General features: G+C 43.9%; 1 protein-coding gene across 2 annotated transcripts in view; it reads left to right on the top strand.

Annotated features, from left to right (window-relative positions):
• The window catches only part of Mcph1 (microcephalin 1), a 213,694-nt gene that overhangs the window by 71,840 nt on the left and 120,830 nt on the right, over positions 1-21,024 (top strand). For both annotated transcript variants that reach the window (XM_036166490.1, XM_036166491.1), the window contains 2 exons: positions 1,810-1,847; positions 3,997-4,159. In XM_036166490.1, the coding sequence (XP_036022383.1) occupies positions 1,810-1,847; positions 3,997-4,159 (201 nt within the window). The remainder of the gene's footprint in view (positions 1-1,809; positions 1,848-3,996; positions 4,160-21,024) is intronic.

Consider the following 21,024-nt stretch of genomic DNA (forward strand, 5'->3'; position numbering starts at 1 on the left):
TCCTAGTAGAACTCTGAAGCCAGCCTCAGCGCCCTGGAGTCTGGAGGTCGAGGCTCTACACATAGGAGGCTGAGACTCGCTGACCATGTGCTGACATGGCTGGTGTTTAAATCCATGTGGCCACTCTAGAGAACAAGCTTGTGAAGCAAGGAAAGCGGTGGTGGGCAGCAGATGAGGGATGGTGGCGGGGGTGAAGGTGGGATGCCTGGCATCTGATTGCCCAGTGTCAGCAGTTTAGAGGCAGCTGCCTCCCTGCAGCTCTTGCCCCCTGGCCAGTGGCCCCCTGGGTGGCCTGACACCTGCCTGTCAGAGATGACACTCATGGACAGTCTCGGCGCAGCCCTATAGCTAGAACCAATCAGAAAGCTGTGCTGTTGTTAATCCACATGGGTTATCAGGAGTACAGCAGAAGAAACTAATATTCCAGAAGGATCACTAAAAGGACAGCAAAGTAGTGTTCAATTAGCTTAACTGTCATCCTCAGAGCTCCTCCTGTGGCTGGCTTTTACATTCATAGTCCCTCTGCGTTCTGCAGTCTTCATCCTCCTACATGTACAGTGCCCAGGCCTCATCCTTGGAGGCCTCTTGTGTTCCCCTCCCCACTGTGCTTCCTCCGCTTAAGAATAAGTGAGTCTCCTCACTTCCGTCGCAAAGGTATACATATAATGTAAATCCCCACAACCCCATGGAGTACACACTGGCTGAAAGACATCAAATTCGGGGGGGGGGGGGGGGTTGTAGCGCACTTATGTATATAAGCTTATTTGTATAACATTTACATTTTCTGCAGTATACACACACACACACACACACACACACACACACACACACACACACCCTTGAGTAGATTAGTTATTGTTCCTGTCACCATGAGGAACAACTTGAGGAAGGATTTATGTTGGCCCACGGTTTGGAGACACAGTCATCGTGGCTGGGAAGGCGGGAGCTTCAGGTGACGCAGTGTGTCTGCACTCAGGAAGCAGAGTGAGATGAACGCTGGTGCTCAGCCTGCTCCTCACAGTCTGGGCCCAGTCACTGGGAGAGTGTCCACTCACCTTTAATGGGTCTCCACCTCAGTTAGTCTGAATTAGGTAACCCCCACAGACATGCCTAGATGTTTGTTTCCGTGGTGATTCTAAGTCCCAGGAATTGACAACCAAGATTACACCAAGTAAAACTGTCTAAAATATCTTGTTGGGCAGGATCTAGTAGTACCCATTAATACTGAGGCAGGAGGATTGGGAGTTCAAAGCCAGCCTGGGTTACATAGTACGTTGAAGTTCTATATAGTAAGACTCAGTCTCAATGTCAACCACCACCACCTAATACATAAAGTTTTCATCACAGCAGATGGTAACCCAGGAATTGAGTCCCCTGTCGCCGAGTGTGAGATTTGCTGGACCCTCCTGACTATAAACAGTACTGTACAGGAGTTTTCAGAGAGGACATAGTTGCCATAACTTAGGAAGAGTGGCCCAGCCTTTAAAGCACCTTTCTCACTCCCTCCTGACTTTAAAGTCTGCACTCTGACCCATCTGGAGGTACTCTGTGGGCCTTTCTGCTCTTCTCCATCACGTCTGGTTTGTTTGTTTGTTTGTTTTATTTTAGATTGGTTTTAACATAGTATCTAAATTTCTGTCTCCTGCTGTTTTTCCCCCAAGAATATAAAGTTCTTTAATATATAATGTGCTTAAATGTTTGTGTTTAAGTGATGTAACTGTTCGAAAAACTAGTAACGTTTATTTCTGTGGGAAATTTTTCTTATATTTTTGACTGTTATTTTTTGTTCTTCTCTTTTGAAATCTCTAGCCAATGAGAACATTAGTCATGACAAGCATGCCGTCTGAGTAAGTACTTGTTGTTTTGATAACTTTCTATTCATTGTAAAATTTAGCCTTCTCTTGTATATACTGTAGGTCTTTATGCCTTCAGGACATCCGCAGAACTGGACGGGATCACTTTTACTCAATGTAACTAGTATGGGGTTAGAAGATCATTGGAAATTGAAAATGTAGTTAAATGTGGGCTATCAAGTGCAAAAAGCTTTTTGGGTCCTTTGCATAGCATTAAGAGATTTTATTTTATTTATTTATTATTTATTTTGCTGTCCTCTTTGCCTACTTAATTCCTAATGGTTTTGTTTATCCACCCCTTCACCCTATGAATGTTCAATAAACTGAGCAGTGGGGGTTGAAACATTTCCTTACAGATCTTGAAGAAACACCATGGCAGAAAGCTTTCTACATGTGGTTGAAGGCAGCTATCTCTGCATCTTGTGGAAGGGTTAATGGCTTTCTGGCTTGCTCTTATCATCTCCCTTAAACATTTAGCACAATAAAGAACATCCAACAAAAATATATAGTACTGTGTTCTTTGCAACGGATTTTCAAATTTGTGCTTAAAGAGGAAAACCACATTTTTTTGTATCAATCATAGGTCTTGAGGTTTTAAGACATTCATCAAAACATTGGGACATTTTAGTAAAAACATGCTGCAGGAAGCATGTGTGTGTAGACCACTTTTTGTGGTGGGCTCCTTTTCCTGCCCATGGCGTGTGAACAAAAGCACTGATACTTTAAGCACTGTATGCCATGTATCACAAAAGAGGAGCCCTCTCATTTTTATTAATACCTTTGAGGTGCCATGAACACTTTAGATAGTCTACTCTAGAAATACGAAATATGAACGTAATAAAGTCCCTGATTATTTTGTTAAAAATAAGTGATAGCCAGTTTAAAAAAATGATAGCCAGTTATTTTTCTCATTAAAAGATTTAAAAAGCAAACTTTTCATCTTGGCTGTACTGTCCCCTGCTCCCTTCTCATCTAACACTTCTTGCATATCCTGAGACCTTGGACAGTCTGATTCCATGTTGATTAACAAGGCCATAAAAAGGCAGTTGTTCCCAATTAGCACATCCATGAGCTGCTGGTTGCTGCCAGGCTTGGAACAGACAAGATCAGATATTACTAAACTTAATCCTGTCTGAAATGCTAACAATCATAGTGTCTCCAGGTCCGTTGAGGAGGGGCCATTTAGACCCACTTTGTGGAGCCCTAAGATTAGACATTGAGGGAGGTCAGCCCTTCTCACAGGGAGAGGCTGAGCTCTTGAGGTGCTATGTACCCGAGATAAGACCAGGAGAGAAGCAACCAGGAGTCAGAAAGGTTGGGGCAGGCACAGCAGGCCACCCATTGTGGTACCCTAGTGGAGAGGAGAAAAGCTCATGTCTCCACTGACTCGCTGGGGATTTTCAAACAATGCTGGGGCAGGGGCTATGGATATTAGCAAAACACTAAAATAAGCAGGCAGGTTAGAACTAAAGGCCCGTGTAAGGATGCTAGAAGAACATTTTGGAAAACAAAACAGAAAGGCATGCCAGCCATTAAGAAAATGACAGGTTAAAGATGCCAGTGAGCTTTGGGAATTAAAGAGATAATTTAATTAGAGTCCTTTTTTTTTTTCTTTTTTGTAATGAGAAAAACTGCATTTGACACTCCAATATTGTATTTTCAAAGTAAAATAATAATTGGAGTCCTGGGCTGGTGGGATGCTTATGAGCAAAAGGCTCTGCTGCCAAACCCAGTGACCTGAATTCATTCTGAGAACTGTAATGGTAGAAGGAAAGAACCTATCCCCACAAGTTGTCCTCTGCCCCCCTCCCCCCACATACACATATTTTAGAAGGACATGTACACACTGGTTCAAAAACACATGAAAGTACATAATCTGGTGTGCCATAGACCCATGTCAGGGGTCTGGCTTCCAATGCTGATGCTGTCCCCAGACAGCTTGTCTGACTCTGGAGACACCATGGGAAGCCTCATCAGCTTGGAATTGAGATCTGAAAAGTTCTTGTTTCCCCAAATTCCATGTTCCTGTTTGTAAAGAAACCAAGGTATGAGCACTATAACTAAAATGAAGCCAAATTTTGAGCCTCTGTTTGTCTAACAGGCACACTGCATGACAGCTGACTATTGATGCTCTGGTCCACAGGAAGCAGAATCTCATCATCCAAGTGGTGAACACACTGAAAGGCTTTTCATTCTCACCTGAGGTCTGCGAGTCCACCACCCACGTGCTGGTGGGGAAGTCTGTCCGCACCCTGAACGTGCTGATGGGGATTGCGAGAGGATGCTGGATTCTTTCTTACGAATGGGTAAGCCTTGTGCTCATTGTTTCACGATTTTATTCTTTTATTTTAAAATGAGGTGTTTGCTAGATCCCTTGGCTTTGAGGCGATGATATGAGCAGCTGGGCCTAAGCTCACATGCCCTGAAGTGTCTGAGAGCCAGAGAAGGTGTTCTTCCTACAATCACACTGAGAGTGGCCCAGAATGTGGTGAGGCTGAAGGCTAGATGAAGAAAGGGGTGGGTTGTACAAACATGTACAACAAACTCCCAGCCTTCAGTGGAAATAAGATCAGAACAGGCTTGCAATAAAAACACAAACTGGCTTTTCTCACATGCCAGTGAGTGTTGCTGTGTATTTGACTAAGGAGTGATGTGAACTATGCTCTTGATGGCTCAGAAGCCAAAAAAAAAAAAAAAAAAATATCCAGAGATTGTTTGCACAGATGGATTTGCTTAGGATGAAACACTGAAACATGTTCGTCTAATCCTATTTGGATAAGTTTTGCCAAGCATACGTGTATCGTTAACATTAGTTTCTGTGCATTTAAGGCAGTCTTTAAAAAAATGTATTCTCGTTTTCATAATTGATATAAATTGTGATAGTCTGTCAGTCAGTGTGTTTTCCTTTTGATCCTCAGCCTAGGGGTCACTTCAAAGCCCGTCAGCTCATTGCTAGTGGGAGCAGCAGCATTGGCTGCTTGTGTTATGTTGACTCCCATGCTCCTTTCTCCTCACCCAAGAATGTATTACATTAATACTGGGTTAATTTAATCCTGTAGGATTACACCCTGAAAACAAGCTACAGATGTACTTTGAAGAATGGCTCTAAGTCCTTTTCCCGTGTCATACCCCACAGCCTCTGTTACAGAAGGCTGGAGAGGGATTGAGAGGACTGCAATTGCTCAAGTGCTTGCTGTGCATGAAGCCCTGGGTTCAAACCCCGGGGCCTCCATGCAGAGCCTGGTGTGCTGCAGGAATTTGCGCTCCATCCTGTCGCTGAGGGGGCAGCTTCAGGCAGATCCCTGGGCCAGCTTAGCCTAAGGGCAGGTCCCGGTAAGGAATGCATCTCGGGAAGCAAGGCGGGCAGCTTCTGAGGAGTGACACAAGCTTGAACCTCTGGCATCCACCTGCATGTGCACACATAGGAAGACACGCAAAAGACAGATTTTTGCTTAAAATCATGATGTGCACAATGTTAAAAGTATTCTGTTTCGTTTTGTTTTTTCAAGACAGAGTTTCTCCATGTGGCCCTGGCTGTCCTGGAACTCACTCTGTAGACCAGGCTGGCCTCAAACTCACAGAGATCCACCTGCCTCTGCCTCCCAAGTGCTGGGATTAAAGGCATATGCCACCATTGCCTGTGGTAATATACTGTTTATAATCTAAGAAATAAAGCTTGCCTGAAGATCAGAGGACAGACCCAGCCACAGAGTTAGCCATAGAGGTCAGGCAGTGGTGGCACATGTCTTTAATCCTGGCACTCATGAGGCAGAGGCAGAGATCCATCTGGATCTCTGTAAGTTCAAAGCCACCCTGGGCTATACAATATTAATCCAGTCTAAAAGAAAAACAGACCCAGGCCATGATGGCACACACCTTTAATTCCAGCACTTGAAACAGGAAATGATATGGCTGGGCAGAGAAAGAAATATAAGGCAGAGACAGGAATTGGCACTTTCAGGCTGAGGAATTAGTGAGGTGGTGTCTGTGGCTTGCTCTGCTTCTCTGATCTTTCAGCTTTCACGCTGATATCTGGCTCCAGGTTTTTATTATAAGACCATTTAGGATTCATGCAACAATTGCCCGGCTCCAGAAGGGTATTCTTTACAAACATAGGTATCCATAGTTGAGTCTGTTGGTCTTTTCTTCTGGGAATTGAGCAGCTATGAGAGACCAGGTGGGAGTTTGGGACACTCACTGTCAACTTGCAGAGAGACACTTGTGTGTGAGGGAGCACAATAAAGGAACTGCCGACATCACCACTCCATAGTATAGTTAAGGGTCTTATTGTGAATTAGAGAGAACATCTAGAGGCATCTGGAAGAGTCTAGAGCAGAAAGAAAAAGAAGCCAACTGGACATGGCTAGGGCTTTGCATCTTGGAGAGAAGGGAGAGAACAGTGCATAATGAGAGAGCCAGAGGAGAGCAAGAGAGTCAGAAATAGTGAGGGTGGGCGATGCTTATGAGGAAGATGAGTAACTGGAGCAGGAAGGAGACAGGGTGGGGACTGTGAAATGTATAGCACGTACTTACAAATGGGGACTGATACGTAAGCCTGGAGGCCAGCATGGCCTTTGGTATGCAGCCACAATTACATGTCAATGGAGAGCCATATGCCCCTTCTCCCAGAAGTAAGCAAAATGACTCCTTTGACTGATGGGACCAATGTCACAAGTTCCTGAGAAATGCTTGCTTTTATTTAACTGCCAAAAATCCTCCTATAGTCCAGGCTGAGCTAGGTCTAAACACAATTTGGACTGAATTAGGGAGCCTGCCCATTTTGGAGGATGGGGAGGGGATGGAAATAGGGTACCCTTTGAATATCACAATGTTAGAATCCTCACATCTTTGTTCAGTGTCTGCCAGTTCTTCACATAGGCCCCCTCAGCTTTACCCTGTCTACTTCATGTACCTTTCCATAAATGGAGCAGAAACTCCATTCTCTCTCATCTCTAAGTGTCAATAGTTTTACTACCCAAATGATACCTCTGCTATGATTCCTCTGGAATGTACCTCTCCCCCTAGCCGTCTCTCATCTTCTTTAGCACCTAACTCAAGGCTCATCTCCACTTCCTCTTGAAATCACCTCTCCGTCTTCAGAACTGGATCATTCCAGAAACAAGCTGCATTACTTTGCCCTGACGTGCCTAAAGTCATAGCACATTGCAAGGACCCTTCACAGTGGCCAGAGGTCAGCTCCTCACTCAGATTTTCCAATTACCTCATCATCTTTAGATGGGTCATTCAAATCAGGGATGTTTAAATAAATCACTCTTCTTGAAGCTGACCAAGTTATTTAAGACTCTTAGCATTGGCCATGATGAAGTCACTAACTAGGTGAAGTCACTCAGTGGCTGCCATGGCAGTTAGGATAAGGTGTAGCCCTTCTCAGTGGCTTGCTTACATTTATTGGTTGGTGTTTTCTACATTCTCTCCTTCCCTGCTCCAAAGCCACATGGGTTCCCTCTTCCCTGCAGAGCCCCTGCACAGTCTCTGGGCCCCTCTGACTAGATCTGCGCCATTCTCACATCTCCTAGTTTATCCTTTTGTTTTCATTTCCTTTCTTCATTTTTTCCCTTTCTATTTTGTTTTTAGATAGAATCTCACTATGGCCCTGGCTGGCCTGAAACTCACTATGTAGACCAGAAGAGCCTGAACTCACAGAGCTCCTCCTGCCTTTGCCTCCTGCATGCTGAAATTAAAGTATACACCACACACCTGACTGGTTTGTTGTTGTTGTTGTTGTTGTTGTTGTTTTCCTTTGGTTTTGTTTTCATTATCGTTTCAATATCTTCTTTGATATCTCTTTCATCCTACCTGATCCCATCTCCAAAAGCTATAGGTTAGACTATCCATTGCATATTTTTGGTAAGATTTATTAAAATTGCATTTACTCATTAGCTTCACGACTCACTAGAATCCATGGCTTTCTGTAGACTGGAGGCTGTGTCTGTTGTTTTCCTCTATGTCCTTGCTCCTGGTCGTAAGTGCTTGTGTAGTAAAGCAGAGGAGAGAATGCCACCTCAGAAACAGCATTTTTAATTAAGAGTGCAGTTCTGAAAAGGAATATCACCTGTCCAGGATAGGTCCTTCACCTATTAATTTACTTAAATTAGTATTTCTGCAGATTTCATTCCATGAAACTGAGTTGCGTGTTTTATATCTTAGCCATCCTTCCAAGAGAAGGATCCTTACTGAGCTACTTTAAGTCTGTCCTGGTCACTGTTCTATTGCCGTGAAGAGTCACCGTAACCAAGGCAACTCCTATAATAGAAAGCATTTAATTTTAGGGGGTTGCTTACAGGTTAGAGGGTTAGTTCATGATCATCATGGCAGGAAGCAGACAGGCATGGCCCTGGAGCAGTATCTGAGGGCTTATATTCTGACCCACAAGCACAAAGCAAAGAAAGCTAACTGGGAATGGCATGGGCTTTTGGGAACCTCAAAGCCCACCCCCAGTGACACACCTACTCTAACAAGATCACACCTCCTAATCCTTCCCAAACAGTTCCACTAACAAACATCCACACATAGGAGCCTGTGGGGGCCTTTCATTCAAACCACCACAACTGTCAACATAGTTTTATACAAAACTGCTTCTCATCTTTCAGCTGTCATAGTCTTCGCACCCTCTGATCTGTGCTGTCCTTGGGCTTTGCGGAGGGTGATGTTGATGCTGACTACTCAGCAGCCATTTACCCTCAGGAACAAGCTCAGTTATTAGCCACCGCCTCCTCTGTGCAGGGCAGACAGAAGCGCAGTCTAAGACGTAACTATTTAGATGGTACTTTGGCCTCACCCAGCTTAATGTCGGTAGTAAGTTCCTCACTAGGGCCTGTGACTTCCCAGCCATAGATTTTTTGCCCTGGTTAACAGAACCAGATCTTTATTTCTTCCCATGAAGGAGGCCTCATATCCAATCCAGTATTATACCTTTCTTTCAAATCTTTGAGTACTGTATCACCACCGACTGTCCTTTCAGATTTTAAGAACACTCTTTTGGAGGCTTGAGTCTTATGCAAACTGGAAACTCTTGAAGTGCCAGCAGTAGCTAATACAGCACTACATGGGAAATCTGAGTGTCTACCACAAACAGTAGATATCTGTTCACGGAACTCTGCACAGCTGTGTCAGCTGCCGGGATCTCCCTTCTCTACCATGACATCTGTATCGATGTTTCTAGGGTTTAACCTTCAAGAATTTAAGTCTAGAAATTAACCAGGCCTTTTTCTCTATTTAGACCAGTTTTCAACAAGGCAGATATTATTGCTTCTTCTTGCACAGCCTTGCTTCTTGCACTTATATTATCTCAGTGTTTTGCTTTGCTTTGCTTATGTTTTTGTGTTCGAGTACATGACTACACATGTGGATACAGGAGCATGCATGTGTGGTGCACATGTGTTGTCAACCTCAGGTGTTGTTCCCCAGGTACTTCCTAGGTTCTGTTTGAGACAGGGTCTCCCATGGGACCCTTGCCAAGTTGTCCAGACTGTCTGGCCCATGAACTTGCAGAGATCTGCCTATCTCTACCTCTGCCTCACCGCACTGAGGATCACAGGCGTGCATCACCGCTATACCTTGCCTTTTACTTGGTTCTGGGGATTTAATCCAGGTCCTCACCCTTGCAAGGAACATGCTATACTGACTGAGCCACCTCCTGAGATTTCCTCTTTGAATTTTGAAAAGAAAGTCAATGCCAACATTCCAATTTATTTGAGAGAAATGGTTGCTCCCACCATTAGGAAGATCAGTCACCAAAATTTCTAGTTTAATGTCCAACTTAATTGGCATCTCCAGGCAGCATATAGTCTTAGGTACTTTACAGCATTCACAGGTTGCAGCTGCCCTTCATGTTGCGGTTGTAAATTTTCTTATTCTATCCTTGAAAGATGGTGTGGACCCTGCTGTCAGAAGACCTCACTCTCTGTGGTCCTTCATCTAACCCCATCTCCAGTGTAGTTGGGGGATTCTTAAAATATTCTCTTTGGCTAGCATCAGAAACTTAGCTCCAAGGAAAACATTTCTGAGAATGTTTTTATTTCAGGGTTTATGTAGTGTTCTCAGGAAATCTCTGTGTAAGACCATTGTAGCAGTCCTTCAAAGTCAGATGGCTGCCTGTGGCCAGTCACTCAGGAAGGCTCCTGGTGATTTTGTAACACAATTTGGTGTGAATTTTTGTCTAGTCTTCTTTTATTTTTCCATTTGAGAACTTTGCTGGTGATTCCTGCATGCACATAAACCAGTCCATTTCCCCAGTGTTCACTCTGTTTTCTGGGTTTCTCTGTGTAGCCTCGCACCTTTTCTGGATCTCACTCTCCAGAGCAGGCTGGCCTTGAACTCAGAAAGATCTGCCTGCCTCTGCCTCGCGAGTGCTGGGATTAAAGGATGTGCGCCACCACCGCCCAGCCACTCAGTGTTCTGGAAAGACAATAATCTGTGTTTTTTCTATTTCATGACTGAATTGCCTGGCACATAAGTAGGAGACAAAACCAATGCCTGGCATTGCTCAGTTTCCTGTACCTGGGAGAACAGGAGTAACCCCCCACTCCCCCCCCAAAAAAATCAGCTGATTAGACAAAGTGTCCATCTGGACTCAGGCTGCCTTAAACATCCTGCTTACCATATGTGTCAGTAAGCATTCTTGTCCTTGCTGTGGCTTGCTTACTGTTGCTCTTGTTCTCTATGACCTCTGCAGCCTGGCTCTGCCTTTTCACCTGCTGTGGTTGCTGGCAGGCTATAATAGAGTCCTGTGGCCCAGGCCCTCCCTTCTCCACTTTGTCCCTTGTCAGAAACAGCCATGAAGAATTTAGCCTATTTCATATTTTAAGATGCTAACTGTAAGCATCTCACAGACAGAGATTAATAAGAGGTTTTTAAAGTTAAATCAGCTATAAATACAAATTCTTCTCCAAAATCTCAAGGAACTTACAATAAATAATCATGTGCTTTCTGATTCAGAAAGAACAGAAGGCATCCCTGCCTTAGAATGATGGGATCAAGTTGGGACTCTCTTGCTTTGGTTTACTGGCATCTAGGATAGAGTTGAATGCTATAGAGCAAAGCATATCACTCGTATGTGGTCTGAGCCTCTCAGTTCACAGCACATCATAGCTACTCATTCTAGAACCAAAGCCAGGTGCTCCCAGAACCAGGTCTGCCTTCTGTGTGGTCAGTATCTTATACTCCCTTCCAAAACTACTCAGGATAAAGCATCATGGACACCATCTCTTTTTGAGCCTTACATTGATAAATTCTAAGGATAAATTTTTGAGCAAGTCACACTTGGCCTATCATACAATCATCCAGACTTTCCACTTGCTCTCCTTCTGCTTCTCTGGCAGTCAGCTGTGTACGCCATCTTGGGTTAGCTCTGGCCACACCTGACAGGCAAAGACATCAAGCTTCCAAGGATCTGCCTGAGTAGCTCTGGGACCCTTGAGCTTTCATGGGCTTCATTGCAGAGAGATTTCACCCCCGCTGCAGGTTATGGCATGAAGGGCTGCAGGCTACAGAGCACCTCACATGTGCCGGCTCACTGGTTCCTAGAGTACTTTGCAGTGTAGAAACTGCATCTTAAACACGTGTCCAGATGAGAACACAATGCAGAAATAGCTTGTCTGGGTCTCGACAGGTCTTTGAAACAGCCTTGGCCAAGGCAATGACCATGATCTTAGCACATCCCTGACTTACAAATTTGCACCACTAAATTATATAGATTCTCTCTACATAGGTAAAACTGTAGAGTCCATCTGCTTCTGTCCCCTGTGGTGTGCCCATGTTCTTTTTCCACAGGGAACTGGCCATGGACCACAACAATAAGGATTCTGTCTGGAGCCCTTCCTTAATCTTCTGTCATCTTTTTGTCCCTCTGGCAAGAACCTAGAGTCCTTTTCCCACACTGGAGGCACAGACTGCCCATGATTGAGAACAGATTAAAAAACAACCATGTGAGTCCCCTGGAAAATGAGTGTCTTGGCATTTACCTTGATGAGAACAGTGGGAAAATGTATCTGGAGGGATGAGTGGTGGCCTTTGGAGTCAAAGCCATTTTTCCAGAGAGAAGACACCATGAGCTACCAACACAAGCTTCATCAAGATCAGAGCTCTGCCACTGGTGCCTCTTTCTCTAAGGTGGTCAGGGACCAAGTGTAACTTTATAGGTCATCGCAGAATGGGAAGCCAGTCCAGGTATGAAGTAGCAGGCCTTTGTCTGTCTGTCCTCTGCCCTGAATGGGTTTCAGGGAGGCTAGAGCAGAAGCAAAACAAACAGCTAGGATGATCAGAGAGAGATGCCTGTGACCATGACAAGGGCACCTGTAGTGCAGGTCGGGTGTAGAGAGCTGGTCTGCAGCCTGTTGGGTGCAACAGATGTGTAATGTGTGCTGTGAGGGAGTAGAGGCAACAGAGTAACTCTTAACTTACATTTTTACTGGAACAACTGGTGGTACTCAGTTCACTATGGGGATAGTGAGGGAGAAAAACATGGACACACCAAGGTATAGGGTACAATAGAAAATTCTGGATTATCCATATTTAGCTGGAGATTTCTATCAGGTATTCAAGGACAGAGAGAGAGAGAGAGAGAGAGAGAGAGAGAGAGAGAGAGAGAGAGAGTGTGTGTGTGTGTGTGTGTGTGTGTGTGTGTGTGTGTTTTAGAGGTTTAGAGTGTTGTGGAATGGATTGTGCAATAAATACCAAGAGGAAAGATGAGCCGTAGGCTGGGCGAACACCAAGGAATCCAAGAAGACAGACATAAGCAAGGTAATCAGGAAGGACATGGTACTATTGTAAACACTCACTTTCTTATTTTATGAAAAAAAAAAGCTCCTGGGTTACAGTTAGCTTTAAAGTACATGTTCCTTTATTGGGCAAATAGTTTCAAAGAATCAGACCAAGAATCAGGAAGTGGAAGCACTAAGCTTCACTCAGCTTGTCCCTGTCCCTGTCCCTTGGCAGCATCATGGACATAGGGGCCACATAGTTTTTCTATCTATGCTTCATTTTCACCGAAAGCCACTGATGCTGGATTTAATATCTGGGGCTTGGTTATCCCTTCCTTATGAATGAGAACTCTGGGAAATCATCTTAAACTGGATCACAAGTTCAGAAAAGTTTAGAAAATGCTTCAGTGAGTTGGAAATGGCTCTGCATTTGAAGAACTGGCTGCTCTTCCAGAGGACCTGGGTTAAGTTCCCAGCCCCAACGCAGTGGCTCATAACCATTTGTAACTCCAGTTCCAGAAGATGCTGTGTTCTCTTCTCTTGTCTGCAGGCACCAGACATGCACATGGTGCACATGCATACATACATGCAGACAAACATTTATGCACATGGTAACACTTCAGATAGCACTTTAGCAGTGACCTAAAGGTACATGTTCACCTCCCTTGAAACTTTTTTGTTGCAGATTCAGAAATAATTTCTTACTTTTCCCTTCCTTCTGTCCGTCCATCCATCCGTCCATCCGTCCTTCCTTCCTTTCTTTAGCTGTATTGGGGAATTAGCTCTGGCTGTGTGCTTTTTCTGGAGCACTGAGCTATCCCTCCAGCCCAATTTCTGATGGCTTGATCAGTCTTACTTTTTGTTAATAGCACGGAAAATTTTATCCATTGGCACACATTGGGAAATTCACCCGTAATTTGATTTAACTGGAACTTTCCAACAGCTGCCTTTAGCCATCTGTCATCCAGATCCTTGCCAGTGACATTGGGATGCTGTCGGCTGTCCACACTTTCAGGGTTCCTGAGCTTTATCCCCAAGTAAAAGTAGATTGCCAGAGAGCATTGTACTTGAACTCTGCTTGTCCGTTACGTACCTCTGTGGATGAGACTTGAGTGCCAGTGTCAGCTTTGAGAAGAGCTGGTAGAAGAAACACTTGGTTTTCAAGACATTTGTACTACTTTTCAAAACGATAGTTGACAACATCCCTCATTTTAACTGAGTGATAAATTTTATGTCTGATTCTTGCACTTAGAGAAAATACATGTTACGAAAGGAAAAAAACTGAACTAAAATAAACAACATCTTGGGCTTCCTTTTGCCAGAGAATGAGAAGAGTGTGTACGCTCACTGTGAGCTTGTTCACTGAACTTGAAACAACAGCCTGCAGTATGCGTAGAGTGATCCCGTCTCTCCATGCTTTTCATATGGTGTTGGTTTCTTTGAAAGAGCATGTCTGCTGGTGTGTTAGCATTCCACATACCTAATAACTTATCAAGCTCTGGCCATCTGAGGCCATTACACAATCCCTATGGACCTTTGCTGCGACATGTTCATGTCAGGATGTGGCCACCAAATCATTACATTCAGTGCAGGAAAGTGCAGGCTCTGTCCTCAGGATGGCCACCTCTTCCTCCTCGAACCGCCACAGGTGCCGCATCTCAGACCTTGAGCAAGCAAAGACCACATCACCCAGTGTTACAGGAGCCACTTCCCTTGAGTGTTGTTCAGTAACAACAGAGCACAAAGGAGAGCATACATACAGTGAATTCCACGGATATTGGGTTCTATTAGTTTTTGTTTCTTGATAACTTTAGACATCCTGGTATTCTTTATTGTTGCAGAACACTGACTTCAGTTGTTAAATTATAACAGCATCTCACTCCCTTCTTTCCTCGCCCTTCCATCCTCTCCTAGGGGATTAAACAAGACCTTACACACGCTAGGCAAGCATCTCCCATTAAGCCACATCCCACAAGTCCCACGAAGAGCACTTTTGTCACATAACTTAGCCACACTCTCCCTGGCACTCAATCAGATGTGGAGCCCAGAGCTTATTTTTTAAATAATTAAATGAGAAGACGCATGACCTATTTCTTTTATAAATCAGAGAATTTCTCCTTGCCTTCGATGGAGTAAAGGTTGTGACTTGGTGCTCATTTTTTAAAAGTAGTATGAAACCCAGTGTTTCCCTTAGTAACTGTAGCATTCAAAGTGTTGTCTCCTTGGTCACAGTAACTTGTGCTCCTATTTCATATTGTGAAGTGATGTTTCTGCCACTTATTTTAGTTACATTGGAATTTGTTATAGTTATTTCTTTGTTTTTATTCTGATAAGGAAAGTACGTGCTCATGCTATTTATAAAGATGTTTGGATTTGACATCCAAGTCCAGTGGTGAAATGCTGGGTCACCCTGGTCACTGCTTAGCTTATTTTAAACGTGGCTATGACTGAGCAGTTAAGTCTTGGGATCTTAGAGTAACTCATTTTCATTTTAGTGAACTGGAAAGGACTGGGTAAAATACAAGCTGACCAGATCTAGCCCAAGTGCTCCATGGGATAGAGCTCAGCTCTTGTGAGACTGGTAAGGGGTATGCAGAGATACGGGAACGTGGTTGTGCACACCTGGATTCTGAGCACACAGTGGTCAGAGGCAGGGGGCACTTGAATTGGAGTGCAGCTCAGATCACAGAGTGAGACTTGTCTCAAAGAGGCCCCCATTCTGTGCTGCTAGTTCTGTGTCAACACCACACAAGCCAGAGTTACCTGAAAGAAGGGAACTTTAGTTGAGAAAATGACCCCTAAAATCTGTCTGAAGGGCATTTTCTTTTTCTTTTTTCTTTTTCTTTTTTAATAGTTTATTTAAATTGGGGCTAGAGAGATGGCTCAGCGGCTAAGAGCACCAGCTGTTCTTCAACAGGTCCTGAGTTCAATTCCCAGCAACCACATGGTGGCTCACAACCATCTGTAATGAGATCTGGTGCCCTCTTCTGGCCTGCAGGCAGAATACTGTATAAATAATAAATAAATAAATAAATCTTTTTTTTAAAATGTATTTAAATTTATTTTAGGGGTATTGGTGTGAGGATGTTGGATCTTCTGGAACTGTAGTTACAGACAGTTATGAGCTGCATGTTAGTGCTGGAAATTGAACCTGGGTCCTCTGGAAGAGCAGTCAGTGCTCTTAACCGCTGAGCCATCTTTCTAGCCCCAAAGGGTATTTTCTTAATTGATGATTGATGGGGGAGGGCCCAGCCCATTGTGGTGGTGCCTTTCCTGGGCTGGTAGCCCTGGATTCTATAAGAAAGTAGGCTGGGCAAGCCATGAGGAGCAAACCAGTAAGCAGTACTCCTCCATGTCCTCTGCATCAGCTCCTGCCTCCAGGTTCCAGCCCTCCTTGAGGTCCTCTCCTGACTTCCTTCAGTGATGGATTACAATATGGAAGTGTAAGCCAAATAAACCCTTTCCTCTCCAACTTGCTTTTAGTCATGTGTTTCATCATAACAGTAGCAACCCTAACTGAAACACACGTGAAAAAATTTATATGTCAATATGTAAATTGATTTTTTCTTGCCATCTGGTATGTAGTCTCTGTCTGTTAATATTTTTTTAAAAAGAAAGAGTTGTTTATTTTTGATGGTGTATTGCTTATCTTCTCTGTCTTAAGTATCACTAAACTTATATATATATATGAATGACAGCATGGTAGTTTGAATGAAAATGGCCCATTGTAGATGTAAACGTCTTGTTAAATAAGAAACACAGAGCCAATTGCAGAGTTAAAAGCCAAGAGGTCAGAGCAATAGCTGAGAGCTGAAAACCTTACCCTTCACTGCTGCTCTGTCTTTCCTCTCCGCCAGAGACCTACTTCCTATGTCCTGTCTTTTATATAGACTTTCTGTTCTGCCTTCTCATTGGTTGTAAACCCAACCACATGACCTCCTCGTCACTGTACATTCCTGCAGGTCTTCTATGGTTGGTATTGAGATTAAAGGTGTGTGTTACCATGCTGGCTGTATCCTTGAACACACAGAGAGCCTTCCTAGCTCTGCCTCCCAAGTGCTGGGATTAAAGGCGTGCAACACCACCGCCCAGCTTCTGCTATGGCTTGCTCTGACTCCAAGGCAACTTTATTAATATACAAATAAAATCACATTTTACAAATAAAGTATCACCACAGCCCATAGACTCATGTCTGAGTACTTGTGTCCCAATTGGTGGAAATGTTTGGGAAAGATTATGAGGTGTGGCTTTGTTAGAGGAATTGTGTCACTAGGGAGTAGGCTTTGAAGACTAACACCATTTCCCAAAATGAGCTTCTCTCTGCTTCCTGTTTGTGGATCAGGATGTGAGCTCTCCGCTCACCACTGCCTCAGCTTCATGAGTGCTTGCCACACTACCTGCCATAATAGTGATGCACTCCTGTTCCTCTGGAACTGTAACCCCACACATACCCTTCCTTCTCTAATGGCCTTGGACGTGATGTTTTATCACAGTAGAAAGGGAACTAAGGGGGAAGGCAGCTAGTAACCAGAAGGGAGGTGCTTCTGTGACAGGTCTTGTCAGGCTGTTATTTGGACGACTGGAGAAGACTTTGTGGGGGTGGATAGCTGGGCAGTGGTGGCGCACGCCTGTAATCCCAGCACTCGGGAGGCAGAGGCAAGTGGATCTCTGAGTTCAAGGTACAGAGTGAGTTCCAGGGCAGCCGGAGCTACATAAAGAAACTCTGTTTTGAAAAACAAAAAGAGATGAAGTAGAAGACAAGGATGACGATGACAACTTTGCTACTTTGGACTAAAATAGTGGTTGAATGCTCTAATGCCGTCAATGCTGAGAAAAATGCAGATTATGGAGGTTCCGCTCAAGAGGTTTCAGAGGGGAACAATATTAGCAAGTGGGCTAGAGATTATTCTTATGATCCTTTGGTAAAGAATGTGGCTGCTTTCTACCCCTGTCCTAAGAATCTACCTGAGACTCATCTGAAAAGTAATAGATTAAATTTCTTTGAGAAGGTTTTAAGACAGCCTAATGTTGACTCCATCATGTGGTGGTTATTAATAATCATTTTTATGCACACCTACAATGAGAAAGAGCAAGTTGGGCAGAAAGACATACAAAATGTACCGTTTGGGGAAAAAAGGAGCATCTTTAATGTTGAAGCCAAGGCTTATACTGAAAGAGATAAAGAAAGGTCTGATATACAATGGAATAAGAAGAGTGGTACCTTCAGTGCAAGACCCCACCCAACCAAGCTTCTGACCTCTGTAAAGGCCTAAGGACTTGACTGTTCCAACAAAGCTGCTTGCTAATGTGGTTCAAGGAAGCCAGGCTCCACCCTACATGGGCAGCCAGTCTTGCCAGTGTCATCCACGTGGATCTGGCTTTAGAGTTGTAAAGGATAAGAAAGCAAAGGGGTTGTGGCGTCCTCTGCCTAGGTTAAGAACAACCACTTAAGCCAGGCAGTGGTGTCACACGCCTTTAATCCCAGCACTCGGGAGACAGAGGCAGATGAATCTCTGTGAGTTCGAAGCCAGCCTGAGTTACCAAGGCAGTTCCAGGAAAGGCACAAAGCTACACAGAGAAACCCTGTGTCAGGAACAAAAACAAACAAACAAAAACCACTGAGGCCAGGCATGTGACAAGCTAGTCCCTGCATGGAGGCCAGGAGAGGCCATTTCATGAAGCTGTGAAAATGAAACCTGTATTATGTTGGAGACCCCAAGATTGAGAGGTGCCAAAGTCAGCAAGGCTGGAAGGACAGAGCCATCTAAGCCTTTGACTTCAGACACAGAGCTACAGGATTTGGAGTTTTTCCTGCTGGGTTTTGTTCTTGCTCTGGTTCAGTATTTCCTCATTATGCCCCTTTTCTCTCTTTTGGAATGGTGATGTATATTCTGTGGCATTGTATGTTAGAAATAGGTGATTTGCCTTTGGATTTTACAGAGGCTTCCAATGGAGAGGTTGACTTGCTATAAGAAGAGGCATAGACTTTGCCTGGCATTGAGGCTATGGGGAGTTTTTGAAGTTGAACTAGATGTGTTTTGCATTACAATATGGCCATGGGCTTAAGGGAGCCAGGGAGTGGAATGTGGTGGTGTGAACGAGAATACCTCTCACAGGTTTAGGCTTACATATTTGTGACTGCTTGGCTCCCAGTGGGTGGAGCTGTTAAAGGATTAGAAGGTGTAGCCTTGTTAGAGGAAGTATGTCACTGGGGATGGTTTTCTAAACACCCCCACCATTCCCAGTTAGCTCTTTCTGCCTCTTGCTTGTAGGTCAAGATGTAAGTTTCCAAGTTTCCAGCTCCAGCTGCCTGCCATTATGCATTTTTTTTTCCCCACCATCATAAACTCTAAGCCTCTGGAATTGAAAGATCAAATACACTCAGTGCCATCTTGGTCACGGTATTTTATCACAGCAAAGAAAAAGTACCTGATACAGACAGACAGAAAAGTGTTACATGAAGTCCAGGTTCTAATTCAGGTGGCATTGGTCCAGAGGTGGCATTGATCCAGTGGGCTTCACAGATAGCTATATGTCCAGTGCTGTGACTGGACATTGACAGGAAGGCTCTAGGAACCAAGTAGACATGTTGAGGGTGAAGATGAGCAGTTTCCCGGTGGTATCAGTTCCACAAAGGGGCTGTTTACCAGATGGCTCCCATCTGCTAAGTCCATTGGTCAGCATGAGCATCTGTGAGAAAGGGGGCTTGAATGCCTTTAGTAAACTCATGATCAAGGGGATCCATGCTCAAAATTGGTGAGTTTTGAATCGGAGTTCAGCATTTCCATAATTTATGGCCCATATTAATTCCAGGGGTGACCTGTGGATCATTTTTATTCTCAACAAGGCTTCACCTTTTTCATGGTATTTCTGCAAATGGAGAAGATCATGGGTTTCATACTGAAAAGCCACTTACCAGCTGTGTAGCCTTGGGTGAACAATGACAATTGAAGCCTCAGTTTCCCAATCTATAGCAGGATAAAAGACCATCTGGATAGCATCGGCAAATTTGAACATGTAGCATTTTTATGCAAGGACTTGACACCTTTCAGGAGTTGTTACTAAAGTCATAATTTAGTTGAATCTTGACAACCTTACAAGAGATCACATACCTACTGGTTCTTTTTAGTGATATCTTTGTCATAGATGATTCCATGGAAATGAGCTCTGATCAATCATTATTAGGATAGGGCTGGAGTGTAGATGTAACCGGCTTGTTAAATAAGAAACACAGAACCAATTGCAGAGTTAAAAACCACGAGGTCAGAGCAAGAGCAGAAAACCTTACCCTTCACTGCTTCTGCTGTCCTTACAAATGGGGAAGACTTTGCAGGCACAGACAGGCTTTTGCTGTTGTTTTATGTTTTGATCTAGGTGTGGTGACTCATACCCTTAATCCCAGCACTTGAGAGGTAGAGACAGGGAGATCTCCGTGAATTCACGGTCAGCTTGGTCTACATAGCAAGTTACAGATCAGCCATCAATACACAGTGAGACCTGATCTTCAAAATAAAACAAGGAGGGAGATGCATGCAGGAGAAATGGCTCAGTGGTTAAGAACACTGGCTGCTCTTCCAGAGGACTCAAGTTCAATTCCCAGCACCCATACTGTGGCTCACAATCACCTCTAACTCCAGTTGCAGAGGTTCTAATGTCTTCTTCTGGCTTCCTAGGGTACCACACACACGGTGCACAAACATATATGTAGGCAAAGCACTCACACAAAGTTGTAAAAGGAGAGGAGTATTGACTACATTATCTAAACAAGTTTTTCAAAAAGCTTTGAAACTGGAAAAGAGTGAATGCACTGTGGATGAACTAGATGGTACACTTTAAAATAGTTAACTGTATTTGGAAATATTTGATACCATTAAAAAATTACACCTGAAAATTATTCCAATGTGTCAGGCAGTGCATCTACTAAATGTGCTTGTTTGTACCTTTAAAAATAACTTTATGTAATTATAGGAAGCATTTCTTGGTGTTGTGAGATAGGGTGGAAATACAAGGAGATAGTTTATTTTGGAACAAATATTGTTGCCTTGAAACTTTGCCAGTTCAAGCTGGGTTCTTTGGAAGACCAGGCCTCCCGTTTTCTGGCTCCAGAGTATGTGGGACATAAGTAACCATTTACTTTGTCATTAGAATTAAACTGTTGTTCTGTCTCTATGTCTCTCTCCCCCTGTCTCCCTCTTTCTTCTCCCTTTCTGCCTCCCTCCCCCCCTCCCTCCCCATTTCCCACTGCCTCTGTCCTGAAGTTCAGTGTTACCTAGAAATAATTGCCACACAGTTCCACTAACTGCCTGGTTACTCTTCACTTGATAGAGATAGATGTTACATACTATATATGTGAAGGATTAACTAGCTTGCCCATTGTCCCAAGCTGTCTGCATTCTGGGTGTTTAATCAGTTCTTTACACTGCCCGTTGGGGAAGAATCACAAAATTATT

Source organism: Onychomys torridus, chromosome 17 (assembly GCF_903995425.1).
Source record: "Onychomys torridus chromosome 17, mOncTor1.1, whole genome shotgun sequence".
NCBI lineage: Eukaryota > Metazoa > Chordata > Mammalia > Rodentia > Cricetidae > Onychomys > Onychomys torridus.